At 45.1% G+C, this 15,471-nt stretch overlaps 1 protein-coding gene across 1 annotated transcript; it reads left to right on the top strand.

The window, feature by feature from the left end:
* The first annotated feature begins 202 nt into the window (after positions 1–202).
* On the top strand, positions 203–4,574 carry LOC149329365 (uncharacterized). The gene is made up of 2 exons (XM_089560208.1): positions 203–639; positions 2,603–4,574. Exon 2 carries the CDS (start codon positions 2,683–2,685, stop codon positions 3,325–3,327), a length of 645 nt encoding a protein of 214 aa, XP_089416334.1. The 5' UTR covers positions 203–639; positions 2,603–2,682; the 3' UTR covers positions 3,328–4,574.
* Positions 4,575–15,471: the final 10,897 nt, after the last annotated feature.

Raw genomic sequence — 15,471 nt, 5'->3', positions numbered from 1 at the left:
AGATTTGTAATAAGGCAGTTTTTGAGAAAGCTGTATAGCTTTCCTTTGTAGCCGTATGGCTGCGCTTGGGTGGATGCCAATGAGTAATTACTCCCTTATTACAAATTTACTCCACCTTGGGGGATTCCCCTAAACATTTGACCAAGGCAGTAATTACTCATTGACATCCACCCAAGCGCAGCCATACGGCTACAAAGGAAAGCTATACAGCTTTCAATTACTGCCTTATTACAAATCTACTCCACCTTGGGGGATTCCCCTAAACATTTTACCAACCTTGAACTGACCTTCCCATGAAACCTGAAACTATGCAAGTTTGTCAATGCAATGTCTGTTGGCTAGGTTCTAATAGGTCTTTAAAATTGTCTGTTTTTCATGGGCGTAGGTATAATAACCTGCATGCAGAATTAAAAGTCAATGATGTTGCTTTGGAACTCGCTTCTTCTCAGTCTTGTCCTACTGAATTTGCACAACCTGGTGAAGCTGTTTTATGAGAGTGTATTGTGTATTCATTGTGTCATCCACATTAGCTGTTGCACATGTAATCTTTTGTCTTAGTGAATGTTATCTGGTTTTCACATGCAGGCTTGAGCTCCAGGGACCGCAAACATGGGGGACCTTCTGGACAAAACTCATCAGGTTAGAATATGCAGTTTTTCTGCATGAAGGATACAGTAGCTTCAGTTTACAGAACTCTGCTGAGTGATGATATTTGCCTTCAATATTCTAAAAAGTTATTTTCTTTGAAATACGAACTTTTGACCGAACAATCACCCTTGTGAGTTCTGTTCTATGATGCAAAAACTTGTACAGGGTTTGATGCCTCCTCAGGCTATTAGCCTTTAGCCTTGGCCCTCTCTTGGACATAAATAAAGGGAAAAAAATGGCGTTGTCCTGTGTGCTAAGCATAGCTCACTGCCATTCGTGTAGTGATTAAGCCCACATGGGTGGACTTAAGACAGTGTCAGTCATGTGACCCTCCCTAGTTAGTACCTGAACTAACAAAAGAGGGTGCCTGCATCGCAGCAACATACAGGTTGTGTGACTGCTGTGTGCACGCAGGAGAGCACTCTCTCTTGGGCTAGGCAATTTGTCGCGTATGGTTGTTTCGACGCGGCGCTCCACTCTCTACCAGTGCAGGGAGGCCTTGTGGTGGGAACATTCTCCCACCCGCTCATTCCGTCTTGTTTCGGAGTTTCCCCCTTGCCCCGGCATTAGCAAACATTTGCTTGTAACTGTGCTGCTCAGTTGGACGTAGTTAACTTGCAACACTGGTCATCCTGATCACGGCACCAGTTAACTTGAAACTCTGGTCCTCCTGCTCACGGCACCAGTTAAGTTTCCTCCGTAAACGTCGTCGGTGGCGATGAATACCGATAGCACGTTGGCCGATGATCGTATAGCACTTCACGTCTTCGTACGCTTGTCCGGCGACACGTTGCCGGTTGGGGCAGCAACTCCAAACTTCTTGAGAAGCAAAACTTATTCATTGAAGATGGGACCAAATACAAGAACTTAGAGAAAAAGGCGGAGTTAAAAAAGGGCTTTTAAAAGAAGGGCTGAAAAAAAGCGGCCGAGACTGAGACTCGGCGCGCTCCTCTGCTCTTTGTTTGCAGTGGGTTTTAACACCTTGGATAATTGGGTGGAGCTTTATCAAATCTGCTCTCGCCCAGTTTCAACCAATACTGCCGTGATGGCACTGTACATACAAGTGGGCGGAGCCCAGTGCTCGCCAGAGCCCGGCTCTGGTGGACCGCGCCAACACCCTCTAGGTGTTAACCGCATACTTTTCCTGAAACATTCGCACTTTCCGAGGCACCAGCAAAGTCGACTCCACCACTTAACGCGACAGTCGGGGGTTTAGAGAAGTCGCCGACCTTATTGTCCCCCACCCCCACTTGACAGCTCATCTCTCTTCGATGTGAAACGGTTGCCAATCCTCTGCAGCCCTGACAAGGCTGTTCACGGTCTGCTCCCCGGGCTTGGAGAGCGCCCGAAGCGTGCGACGCGCTGTATACATTCTCGACCCCTCCATACTTCCGACGGACACGGTAGTAATCGGCGAGAGGGGGATAGAAGCTAGCTTAACAGACGTCCTTGATTCCTTAGCGTATCTTGCTAGCTGGCAATAAATGTTGTTGCAATAAATGCCTCTTTATTTGAGCCACAGTGTCATTCCTTTGTTCCTTTAGAGCAAGGTCAGCTGTGTTCGGCCTATGCTTTGTATGCGTACGCGATCACGGGATGAGATCCAGCGGTTTTCAACTGTGTCAGCCACAGTTAAGCGGGGGTAATGTATTATCACTCCTTATTGAAAGCCCCATAGCCAGTGGAAGGGTCAATTGTGGTGACTGGCATTAATCATATTTCTTGCCGTCTAATGGTTTTATTCAACTGCATGCAGAATTCACTATAGGGACATCTTGTTTCAGTCCTGAATTGTCCTGAAGGCCAATTTGTTAAAAAAAAATTTTATAAACCTCTACACCTGTTGATGAGTGCATCCTCTGTCTTCATTTTTTTATACCTGACTCCTAGTGAACTGCTGACTTTAAGGTTCTTGCATTTTGTTGAGTCTACTTTACTTTGTCTTAAAATGCAGGTTCAGTCTTCACGGAGGCCGGACGCGGCGCACCTCCTGTGCAAGATTCAACCAGTGAAAGGCACCTTGTGAGCCACTGCATGGAATCTACTCCTTCTGGCAGGGGGAACCACCGGAGTAAAGCTGCAAGAAATAAGCTGCACGAATGTACCCACTGCAACAAAGGATTCAAAAGAAGATTCATGCTTGTGCGGCATGTCCGAGTCCATACCGGCGACCGCCCATACCATTGTAATGACTGCGGAAAGAGCTTTGCACAAAAGTTCAACCTAGAGCTACACCAGCGCATTCACACTGGTGAACGTCCTTACCATTGTGACCACTGTGGAAACAGCTTTGCAAAAAAGGCTCATCTGGAGGCACACCAGCGCACTCACACAGGCGAACGTCCTTACCATTGCGACCACTGTGGTAGCACCTTTGCACAACAGAACACCTTAATGAGACACCAGCACACTCACACTGGTGAACGTCCTTACCTTTGTGACCAATGTGGCAGCAGCTTTGCACGGAGGAGTCACCTGGTGGCACACATCCGTACCCACACGGGTGAAAAGCCGTTTCAGTGCCAGCTGTGCCCCATGGCCTTTGTAGTACATTCAAATCTTGCAAGGCATGTTAGATCCCATAAGGGTGAAAAGCCCTACCAATGTGAGTTATGCCAAAAGACATTCGCTAAGAAGCAAAGTTTGGACCGCCACAAGAAGGCTCTTCACAAAAAATAGTAGTGGTCTGTGATGCCCTTAGTCAATGTGTTTTGCTAGCTACCATTTTGTATGCAAGCTAATGAGATACTAGCTGTGAACCCTATGAAAGGCGTAGGTAGCTGACCTGCATCATTGACTATGTTTCTAAGTTTTCTTGATTTTGAGGGAGTTTTCAGAAAACAACATTTGTTCCCTTAGGCAACACATAGACAGTCACTCAGTCTTTCCTGAACACAGAGAGTGAGCCTGCTATGCTTGTAAACTTGTGTGAGTGGAAATAAAGTCATGGTAATACGTGGATGGCATCACTTCTTGTGGGAGAGAGACTTTCAAACCCTTTATATCGAATATTTTTTGCTGGTGCAAGTTGTTGGCCTGCCTCGGTGAAGAAATTTCGTGGAGTAAAAGTGCTCAACATTTCTTTTAATCTTTTAGCCTGATGGGGCTAATTTTTGCGACAAACAATATAAATTCCCTCATTTATGTCACAACCTCTAAATGTTCGTGTGACAACAGAGGAAAACTTGACCTTGTGTAAATTTTTGTGTTTATTCTTCAGTGTTCGTGGTAGGAATGAGTAAGTGTCCAGCCTCAAATGGAGATGTGTTGCGTCAGTTTGAAGAGTTGTCTGTAGTTTGGAACAGGAACTAACAAAAGAGTTCACTACATCTGATTTATCATTTCTTATTGCACTGTCTGCACAGAATATAAATGACGTATTTGTGGATCATTGTGTCAGCAGCATTTTTGATCTGTTTTGGTTGTTAGAATATCAGTGTTTGTTGCAATTTCACATTGTGCTAGCTTCTTTGTTGTGGTGGTGTTACTTGAAAAAGCATTTATTTATATAATGTGTTCTTGATAACAAGCTGCAAATGTCATGGCTGCTGACACAAAAAATACTGTGTTTAGTGCCAACGAAAAGCATTGTAATCTTGTAGTGCATTGTAAAGTTCATAATTTAGGTCAACTGTATGAAATTGCTTAGTGCACGTGAGTATTATATTGCACTTTCCATTACAAAATGTTGAATACTTTCTGGCCCTTTGTAAAACTCACTGTAATGTATCGGACCAAAATGAGAAAAGTGCCCAGCAGTCTGCTAGATTTAGTTATCTGGCAAGCTAACAAAGATGACCGCATAAGTGTGGTAGACCGTTGGGAGTTTTCTGTGTGTTTACTGCTGGTAATTGGGTTGCTGGATTGTGCCATGTAATCTTCGGTACATATTCTATTGTAAATTAAAAAAAGGAACGAAAACTGCACAGCTGTGCTGAGTTTTCCTAATAAAACTGTGATCATTGCGATGAATAACGGACACTTGGGATGTGTCTTTGATGAATTGCTGCTGTGCATCTGAGCCAAGATAACTGTCACATTGTAACAAAGTCCTATTTATAACATATGCAGCTGAAGTCGGCGTCTACAGAGACTTCTTTGTTTGTGCGCTGGATTGAAAAATTTCTGTATGCAAGCTGCTGACCTATTCATGAGCATACATCGCTCGCAAGGCAGCAAATTATGGTCTGCGTTCTTTGAGATATAATTGCACACCGGTGCTTGCCTGCAGTTTCTTGAATTAAGAAGAAACCGTGCTTGGATGCGAGTACAGTTTTTGCAGATGCGAGCCAAGCATCTGATCCGACAGGCTGCTTCACCTGCCAGACGAAGAATTGCAACCGAAATGCCGGTTCGGTGGCTGGACGAGTTGCGCGTCTGTTCTGAAGGTTGCTGTTGCATTTTTGTCGTGTTTCAGTTAGACGAGTGGTGGCTCTTCCTTTGGCTTTAGGGGGAAAGTGGTCTGTAAAAAAATTTCTGCTAATGAAACCATTGCAATAAGTTATGCAATATTTTATGTAACATACTTTAGAAGGACTTGTACATAAAATTAAATGAACGCTTGGCGTCAACTGCTAAAGTACGTGTTTCCTGAAGATTTCATAATTGTTACTTCATTTCTAAATTTTTTTCTAAGACCCCACTTCTCTTCATTTAAGCAAGAAAATTAAGCGGCAACTTTGAGGAACCACACAACTTGTTCACCTACCAAGCCAATTAAGCGATCGCTTGCTTCTCCAACTTGCAGTGGGGTGCGGCCCATTGCTTAGGCTGCTCGGACAGCCTTTCGGGAAACTGTATGTGCGAGCGGCACCAGTTTTTCATCAGTTACAATGTATCCAGTCTAGTGCCATTGTTTCAAATTGCTTCCTAAAGAACACAGACCATAATGCTATCTTGTGGATACTTCACATTAGAACACATTAACACATTTTCAGAAAAAATAAACAGCGAATGAACATATATTACAAGAATATTTAGGAAACCTAAATATGAGGAATACGCAGCATTTTATGCTAATATGGTTCAAAATCAGCACACTACGTTGGAAGTGCCGTGGTACAAAACAATTGGGAAAGAACAGTACGGCTATCCCAGAGTGCGTTCATCTTTTCTGCAGTGTGTTATGCTGTGTCTGTGGTTGTAGAAAAAATAGTAAATGATAACATAGAGAGAGCAGCATCATTTCCACTGATTCTCTGAGCATATTCTCCTCACTTCACTATGCGAATGCAGTTTCACCACTAGTCAGAGGCATCATACACACTGTAACAAGAGCCACAATAAATAGAGATGAGAAAATTTTTCTGTGTTCTGTGTTGAAATCACTGGCAATGAGAGAGTAGATCCATGTGCTACACAGGCTCAGCACAAAGAAATCAAGAGTGAGCATTCTGTACAAACGGTACCCTATAAGCTTTCAACCACCATCGTAGAAATCATTAGCCTATGTAACATTTGTATGGTCCAAACTGGAGTGTGCATGCGTTATTTGGGACCCTAATCAAAATAATCTAATGCACTAGAAGCAATACAAAGCCACGCCACTCGGTTCATCTTCTCTGCTTATTAGCATCATGAAAGTGTCATCAAACTAAAATGCAGTGCTCACCCCGCAGATTTAACTAACCGACGTCACATCGTGAGACTATGTCTATATCACCAATTCGATTATGATCCGCACGAGTCTTTTATCATGTTATCATTGCTCCCTACTGCACCTCCAACTGCACGAACCATGAAAAGACCACCTTTCCTCCACCTGCCCGCGCATCTGCACATCTGTCTTCATTTTTTTGTACGCACTGCGAAAGACAGGAATGACTTTCCATGTCATGCTCCATGCTGACCGATTGATCACTACTCAAGTCATCAGTTGAAGCAATGTTAAGCTCTATAACCCACTCCCGCATGTAATACCCATTCAAACGACCTTTGAGGTAGTAAGAAACGAATAAATAAAAATTCTGAAATGAAATATTGAAGGAAATCTTAAGGTACACCTAGTAAAACCTATTATAGCAGAATGGAGGTCATAGTCACTTCAAAAATGATTGACGTCATTTATATGGATATACATAGAAAAAAAATAGGTTTAAAAATTCTTTAAGCAAGTACGCAAATAAAGTGGGACCAACTGCGTTTTGACTGAAAAGTGTGGCATTTTGATCAAGCAGAGAGAGAGAGTAAGGATTAGAACTGCAATGAGGGGCTTGGGTCATATGATTACTTGGGCATCATAAAGTATTAAATGGTGAAATAATTTGCTTATTATTAAGTTTTCAGGTTGAAAGCTCTTCAAGTTTAATTACTATCAAATTTACTGAATCAAGCAAGAAAACTATGTAAAGCATATATAAAACCCCATTAATTGTGAAGCCTGGAGGAATTATACTATCGGATGAACCTGTGCTCACTGCAAAAATGACACAGACAACACTGTAAGTGCCATTAGCCCCCTCTAGAAGAATTTAAATACCCAGATTACAGTATAAGTCAACCATAAATCGATATGATAAGAACATTGCTTGCAAAGTTTCAAATCAGGTAATTTATTGAGCAGAACAAAATAAAAGGCACTGCACTCATTCTGTGTATACGCTGATGAAAAGGCTTGAATGCCTGACAGTGTACCAGCGCCCCTATATATATCTCTTTTATAAAGTAGTCATTATTTAAAGTCATATTATGTCGCCTTCGCGTATATTGGACGAACACCCCAGCAAACCAAAAACCTCTCAGAGACGTCTCTGAGAGGTTTTTGGTTTGCTGGGACACTACACAGTTTTATTCTGGCAAAAGAGGAGTCATAAGCATGCGAGTTGCGCGGAGAATTGGTCACCATAAATCGTACCTAATGTTCATGCTCGGAGCGCTGGACAAAGTGAGGACAACATATTTTCCACTCTGTTATTCTGAATGTCTGCCGGTCTTTTCACTTTGCTCTTTGGAGAAAGCGCGCTAGTGGAAATGTATCGTTTTTATATATTTAAAAAAAAAAACCAAAGCTTATCAAACTGTGAGATTTTTACAAGTGTAGATGTGCAGGCTAGTTGGTCAACCATGATTCCTTGAAACAGCGCAAAAGACAAGGACACAGCGCTGTGTGTGTCTTTTTTATCTGTGTCCTTGTTTGTGAGATTTGGTAAGCATTTCAGATAATTCTCAAAAGCAAACAAATTCTATCCTTTGTTTGACACATGGTAGTCGTAGTCGCATACGCGCCATAAAACGCAGCGCAAAGACAAACACGTACGCAATATATCTTAATGTTGTGCGCTATATCTGCTTTCGAAATTTTCTCCCAAGAATTTTTTTTTGTTAAAATCCGGGAGATAAATATAGAAGTCTCTGTATGTTACGGAAAAGGGAAGAGGGAACCACAACGAACGCGCCAAAATCCATTACAACTGCCGAAGGAAAACGTTACCGTCTACAATCGTAATTAAAGAAGTGTCCCTCCAAAGGATCTCTTTGCATAGCGTCCTTAACGCGTTTGCTGAAAATAGGCCTCGACAGGAGCTGTATTTTAAAACTATACGCATGATCAGGTCCTTGTAGAAGGCGTTCACGATAGGCGTGACGTGCGTTGTGCGAGGCGGCATCCAGCTGGACGCGTTCTAGTGCTGCGCATTCCACGCACCGGCAGAGAGTAGTTTATAATAGGCTCCCAAAGCATCGCCGGGTGGCGCTGCTGCGCCTGATGGGCAGCGCCATCTATGGGAGAAAAGTAAAAACTGGGGCGCTGCTCGCTGCTCGCGCTGCTTTCACCACGCTTCTTTGCACGCGCGCTTTTTTGCACGTGCGCGCGCCAGCGCTGTCGCGATGTGTCGCCTGCATGAGCCACAATACGATCGTTCAGACTGACGCGCAGTACTGCAATGCAAACTTAATTAAAGGAGGGAAACTGATTAGTCGCGTCTACTGTGTGGAGCAGACGATCGACGATGAGGAGGCCCATTTGACTGTAAAATGCGTTTCTCGAGTGAGTATTAACGTCGTACTGTATGACATGTAACTAGAGGTAAGTCCCCTGTATAATTATGTGCTCGAAATATGCGAAGTACTATCAGCTCTGCGAAATAAAGCGAGACACTTGTTGATCGTAGTTGTCAGTTGTTGCATGCGATGCGCAGGGCGACCCACTTACGTGCGATTCGAAAGGACATGCGACCAGGCAACAGTTCGTCAACATTCTACTCCACCTTGGGGAACCCCTAAACATATGACCACCATTGTTCGCACTTGCAAGTGCGACCTGCGGGTCGCCTTCTCGCTTGAAACGAAAACTCTCCGGAATAACATTGCTTGCGCGCTTTCGAGAATTTTGTCTGCTTTGACCGCGTCTCCTGCACTCGCGCTCGGTGCGATTCGCAATGCACTACGGCGACCAGGAGGATGTCGTGACGGTATTGATGTGCACCGCAGTCGTATAAGCGTCATGATGACAGCGACAGCGGCGCTCTTCTCAGGGCCGGCCTGCCGCCGCCGTCAGAAAAATACGCTATTGTTTGTTCGCGTTCATACCAAACCCTGGAGTAGAGCAACGTCAAAAATGAATCATTTTTGAGGATCGTTGGCCAATACCGAGCTGCTGGTAGAAGTGATAACTGCGATACAAGCATATTTCTTTTCCAAAGCCGCTTTGCTGATGCCCAGTGCTGCTCGCCTGTTGTCACCTGGCTCCGCAGTTAGACATCACGGAAATCGATCACGTCTTTGTTTTATTATGTGACGGTGAACATAGTAAAACGGTGACGCGAGTAGCACCTTTATTACAGCGCTGGCCAGTTCCGAAGTGCCCTCAGCTGCAGCATCGCGATGCGAAATGGTTAGGCTTAGCGACGACTACGGCAGCGAGGGAGCAGCGCAGCTCGTCGCCCGGCGTGGCCGCGGGCGACGTCGTTGCCGAAAGCTCGACTGTCCGCGGACGGCGTCATTGCCAAAAGCTCGACTGTCTCGCCGATTAGTTCAGCGGCTTGCGACTCGCAGTCGCAAGGCTGGAAAATCGAGCAGCGAGCGACTTGCCTGCGCGTCGTCTGCCACTTTTTTCGTGGATGGTAGGGACAGACTCACTGGCTCTCCGAAGAGCGCGGCCGCATACTCGCGTGTTCGCGGTAAGAGTGGATCACCGTGTACATACGCTTTGGTTTTTACATTACGGCCTTCGTACTACCTCCTTTTTGCTTCGCCGAGACCGCGTCTGTCAACGCGAAGATTGCGCCTCGCGCGACTCTCCCGTCGCGCGTGCACACAAAGCTAGCAGGGCGTCTGCTACGGCGCCGCCCCGAGTTTCCGCTGCTCGCCGCTGCGGCGCTGGCGTCGCGCTCCCAAACTTCGCGCCGTTCTCAGTGGCAAGACCTACTTAACTACAGACCTGCACATTTGGCACTGCTCCAGCGCGCATGTTCTAGTTCATGCCTTTTGCCGCTAGGGAAAGACACCTACGGGAAGCGTGGCGCCACAATATACCTGTTGAACAAGATGGCCTCCTCCATTATTTTATTTCAAAGAAGGCAGTTTCGTCGTTTGTCCACGTAATCATTAACATCCATTTATCTCCGGTGGTGCTGACGAAAAGAAAGCGGATAAAAAGAAAGACGCTTTCTGTACTCATCCAGAGCGGAAAAACTCGTTATTGTGGATTTTTTTATCGTTGATGTTAAGATAGCAGAAGAAGGCAAAACAAATGTATTAAATATCTTGCGCAAATTGGCAAACGATGATGATGATGACAGCAGACGAACAGGTCAACCGAGCGCCCTCAACGGCCAATAAGCTAACGAAAGTTGGCGCACGCTGCTCCATAGGACCCCGCCAAATGTGCAGGTCTGTAGTTCAGTAGGTCTTGCTCAGTGGCTCCCATTAAACCATCGCTCATACAAGTTTAGCCGCGGATATAAAAATCAGATACAAAATTCAAGCATTGCTCTCCATAAGGTGCGATTTCGAAACCAACCGTGTAGAAATTCGGTTTTGCTTTCGATCGCGTTTTCTATCAACTATACCTTGTGCACAGATGAAACTTTGCTTCGTCGTTAATACTTAATTGTGGTTGTACACATGGTCCTGACAATGTTTTTTTATACATATATTCAAACATGCCCACCCCAACTAAGAGAGAAGATGTATGATGGCGCAAGCTGCATCGCGGGTGGCATCAATAATCGCACACTTTTCGTGTGTTGCCGGTTGTGACAGTTCCTCCAGGTTCCTCTAGCTGTTGCTTTACATATTCTAATTTGTGCGTTGTCGTCTGCAAGAATAAGACGGGAGGAGTGTGCTGACGTATCCTTGCGGGCTGGTGCTGTTTCTGTGCTTCTGGTGGTCGTTCCGGCTTGTTGATCATTGGTGAGGCCGTTCTGCGTTGGAGGGTTTTGGCCAAGGCTTAGCTTAAGACGCAGTTCATGTGAACCTGAGGGCCGTTTCTCTGAGAGTTGTCTTTGACCTCCCCAGATGGAGGGTTGGCAGCTTGGTTCGCCAGCTTGCCAGCCCAAAGCCTGCCGTTTGAGTCCTTCTAAAAAAAATGGCATTGATTCAATATCTGTGGCTCTCGTCCCAATCGGTGAGGGTGCGATCAAAATGAAAACCCCCCAAACGAATTCAACAGGAGCTAAGATCATTGTGTGCAATCCTCAGACATCGCTTGTGTAGCAGACTTGCTTCAGTGCAAAATTTTCAGCTCATTGCTGGTGAAAGCATTCATTCCCGAACAGCTTGCATGTGTCAAGGGTGTTGTCCGTGGTATCGACCCAGTATCTTCCCCGCAAGAAATTGTAGAATAATTTCAGAATGCAGGAGTTGGAGTCCGCCGCCGCGGTGGCTCAGTGGTTATGGTGCTCGGTTGCTGACTCAAAAGAGGCGGGTTCGATCCCGGCCGCGGCGCCGGAGTTTCTTTGGAGGATAAATTCTTGAGGCTCTTTTACTGTGCGATGTCAGTGCACGTTAAAGAACCCCAGGTGGTCGAAATTTCCGGAGCCCTTCACTACGGCGTCTCTCTTAGCCTGAGCCGCTTTGGGACGTTAAACCCCCTAACCAAACCAAACCAGGAGTTGGAGTCCTTTCAGTCAATCGCTGCAGTAGAGAGGTAAACGGCTCGCGTGTTGCTACTGAATCTGTAATAACAACTTTTGCCGGCTCTTCCTGCCCTGATGAACTAAAATTCTGGCTGTTGTGATGATTGTATGCCGTGTGGACACTCTGCGACCACGCCCTCAGAAATGCACCAACTGTTGGTGGTTCGGGCTTAGCGGCAAAGCATGCAAGTCGGAGACCTGCTGCCGTTTCGTTGGAGAAGGTCATGCTGCTGATAACTGCACCTCAGATCAGCCTCATTGCTGCCTCTGCAGCCATAACCACCCAGCAGATGGTGCCGATTGCACAAAACACAGTGAAGAGCGTAGCTTGTTAAACATCACGAAAGAGAAGCGGTGCTCCAGAGCTGATGCTTGCGCTCTTCTGAACAGAAAGAAAGATTCATATGCTAGTTGTGTGCGTGCTTTTGTTGGGGACACTGAGTCCAACTTGACTGCCTCCACTGTCACCACTGTAGAAAAAGCCCTTAGGAATATGGTTGACCGAATGCCACACACATTTTCTGAGGCGTTGGCTCAGTTTGTTGCAGTTCAATCTGCGCTACCATCTACATCCGTTCTGGGAGCAACGTCTGCATCTGTTTCAGCTTGTGCAGCTAGTGCTAGCTGCTCGACATCACCTGCTGATGCTTCTCAGGTCCCACCTAACATCTCTGTTCCTAGTAGTGCATGTCGCCCCGACATCTGCAAAAACAAATCAGATGTCGAAATGTCCTGTCCTTCGCAGAAGTGTTGTGCTTCCTTGTGACCATCTAAACCTAGTTCACGCAGATGAAAACAAAAAGGACCACCCAATTTTCTTCCCCATGTTGATATCCTCAAAGAGGCACGGTGGTTCAGTGGTTACGGCACTTGGCTGCTGGCCCGGATAATGCGGGTTCGATACCGGCCGCGGCGGCTGCATTTCCATGGAGGCGAAATTCTAGAGGCCCGTGTACTGTGCGATGTCAGTGCACGTTAAAGAACCCCAGGTGGTCGAAATTTCCGGAGCCCTTCACTACGGCGTGTCTCGTAGCCTGAGCTGCTTTCGCACATTAAACCCCAATAAACCAATCAAAGAGGCGGTTTTCACCTCTTCAGTTGGTCAATAATCACTGGTGGTATCAAAGTGTTACAATGGAATTGCCGCTCCATACTCTCTTCTCTTCCAAATCTAGAACTACTTATTCACAAACAACCCTGGTATCGTACTTTTGCAAGAAAGGTGGTTATCACCTTATAAATCATTTTCAATGAGAAACTTTAGAGTTTTCAGATCATATCGAAATGCTGGTAGGGGAGGTGGATTGGTAACCATGTTATCTAAACATATGTGTCATCAGGCATGTATCTCTAAGAAAGTTCTTCTCCCTGACTGAGCTTTTAGCAATCAAAATTTCATTACCGCAGTGTGTCGATATTACAATTGCTAATGTCTATTTTCCTTCAGGTGTACACAGGACAGACTGTTTAGACAGCTTGGTGGGTGGCTAAAGCACTGTAGTCATTGCAGGAGATTTTAATTACCACCATAGTGATTGGGAAAGCCGTACTGATTCCTGCGGCCAACTTCTCTGTTCGTGGCTGTCTGCAAATGCTGTACGCTGCTGCAATTCAAGAGAAATAACTTTTATGCGAGGTGTTGCTTGCTCAGCCATTGACTTGACATTATTACCAGGCAGGCTATAACTGATTGGTCGAGATAAGATTCGGGCACATCTAGTGACCACTTTCCTAAAACTGCACTATCCGGTTATGTCTGCTCAAAAATAGTTATGTAACCCATAAATTTGTCAACCAGGATATTATAAAAGTTTGATGTCCGCCTCACTTGCTTCTATAGTCAGTACTAGCCGGGATGACAGAGCTCAGCAGACGGTTTCATTTTTGCAAAGTGCAGTAGAGCACTCAATATTCACTGTGCCCGCAGCAGTCTCTAATGAAGAGCCGTCTCCCTGGTGGACAGAAGAATGTGAGATGGCCTATCGTCGCAGAAAAGCGGCCTGAAAGAGAGGCTATCCTGCAACCAGTGTCCAGCAAATTGGTTAAATTACAAATTTTTCTCTGCATCTTTCAAAAGAACAATTGCAAAAGCCTAGGAGGAGTATAAGCAAAATTTAAACACTTATCTTTCAAATCCTCGTATTCGGAAGGCCCTGTATAGATTCATGGAACGTAACAAGAGTTCACCAGTCGCTCACCTCACTTCTTCAACAGTGTTATCAGGCTCAGGAAACCGTGGAGGGTATTCCTCAGGGACTGGCATTACGTTTCCAGACGCAGAGAAACATCCCATTGTGCACAGCCTCACCCTCTTCGGATTATACCGAGGTTGACGCATCAGAGCTCCTCTCAGTCCTGGCAATGTTGCATCCTGCAGCTCCAGGACAAGAAGATGGTGTCACTGTTGGTGTGATTAAAATGTTAGCCCAGGATTTTACAAGCAGCCTCTTAGAAGTTGTCATTGCTTGATTGTAAAATGCATGGATTCCAAGCATTTGGAAGATAGTGAACATTGTTTTATTGATGAAATATACAGAAGAAGAATACGTCAGAGGAATGGCGTGAGGGGAGAGCTGGTGCATGATGAAATGAACGGCGGTGCAACAAGGACACTAACAAGTAACTGTTTGTTACATGGCAAGGTGGCATGTTTAAACATACAGCCCAGGCATGACACTCATCGCATTATCCCTCCGAACCTAACACGTGGAAAAAAAGCAGCAACATCAGGACAACAGACAAGAAACCTTTAACCCCAGCAGAAAGAAACTAAGAGATTCTGATAGCAGAAATTAGAGGAAGAGGCCATCTCGTAGCAAAAGCAGTGCCAAACAATCGTAGCAAAAGCAGTGTCATACATGAGAAGCAAAAGCAGTCGGAAACCAAACATCGAAATTAAAAATAAAAAGTTAAAAAGAGTAAAAAACAAATGAGAATCGTAGCAAAGGCAGAGTCAAACACATGAAGCAAAAGCAGTCAGAACCCGAAAAAACAACAAAAAGGAAAAGATAAAAGCAATAACAAAATTAACAACCCACCTAAACAAGCAACAGACGGCCGCTAGGAATGCAGGGCTGAAAAGATGCACAGTACATGACGTCGCAAGAAACTATCAAGAAAGGACACCTCGTTTCTACAGAGGGGTACTGAAGAGTCGCTAACACAAGTACTTCCCTTCTTATTGATCATAAAAGCCTGAAGAATTTCATGTGCCACCTTATCGCAACTCCTGCCCAGAATCCTTAGTTAGCACTGGCTCACACTTGCAATCTTTACAATGTAGGGGCAAATTCGACGCACCTTCGTTTTCTAACGATTTTTCTAATGACAGGATACGGAAGCATAAAAAATCGTTAGAAAACGGAGGCGGGTCGAATTCTGCAGGGGTTAAAGGTTTCTTGTTTGTTATCCTGATGTTGCTGCTTTTTTTCCATGTGTTAGGTTCGGAGTGATAATGCGATCAGTGTCATGCCTGAGCTGTATGTTTAAATATACCACCTTTCCATGTAATCAACAGTTGGTAGTGTGCGCATGTGGTGTCCCTTTCTTATTAGCGTCCTTGTTGCGCCGCCATTCATTTCAAAGCATACGTCTTAGATAATATTCGGCCAATTGCGCTAACTTCAAATCTGTCGAAATTAATAGAAAGAATAGTGCATAGTAATCTCACAAAACATGTTCAAGATGTTAACGGCCTTAGCTCAGCACAGGTGGGCTTTCGTCACGGATGCTCTATATATTCTGCACA

This window comes from Amblyomma mixtum, chromosome 9 (assembly GCF_055824585.1).
Source record: "Amblyomma mixtum isolate Tamu chromosome 9, ASM5582458v1, whole genome shotgun sequence".
In the NCBI taxonomy this organism is placed as follows: domain Eukaryota; kingdom Metazoa; phylum Arthropoda; class Arachnida; order Ixodida; family Ixodidae; genus Amblyomma; species Amblyomma mixtum.
Note: the sequence above shows the minus strand (reverse complement) of the source record. Positions and strands in the feature narration are given on the sequence as shown.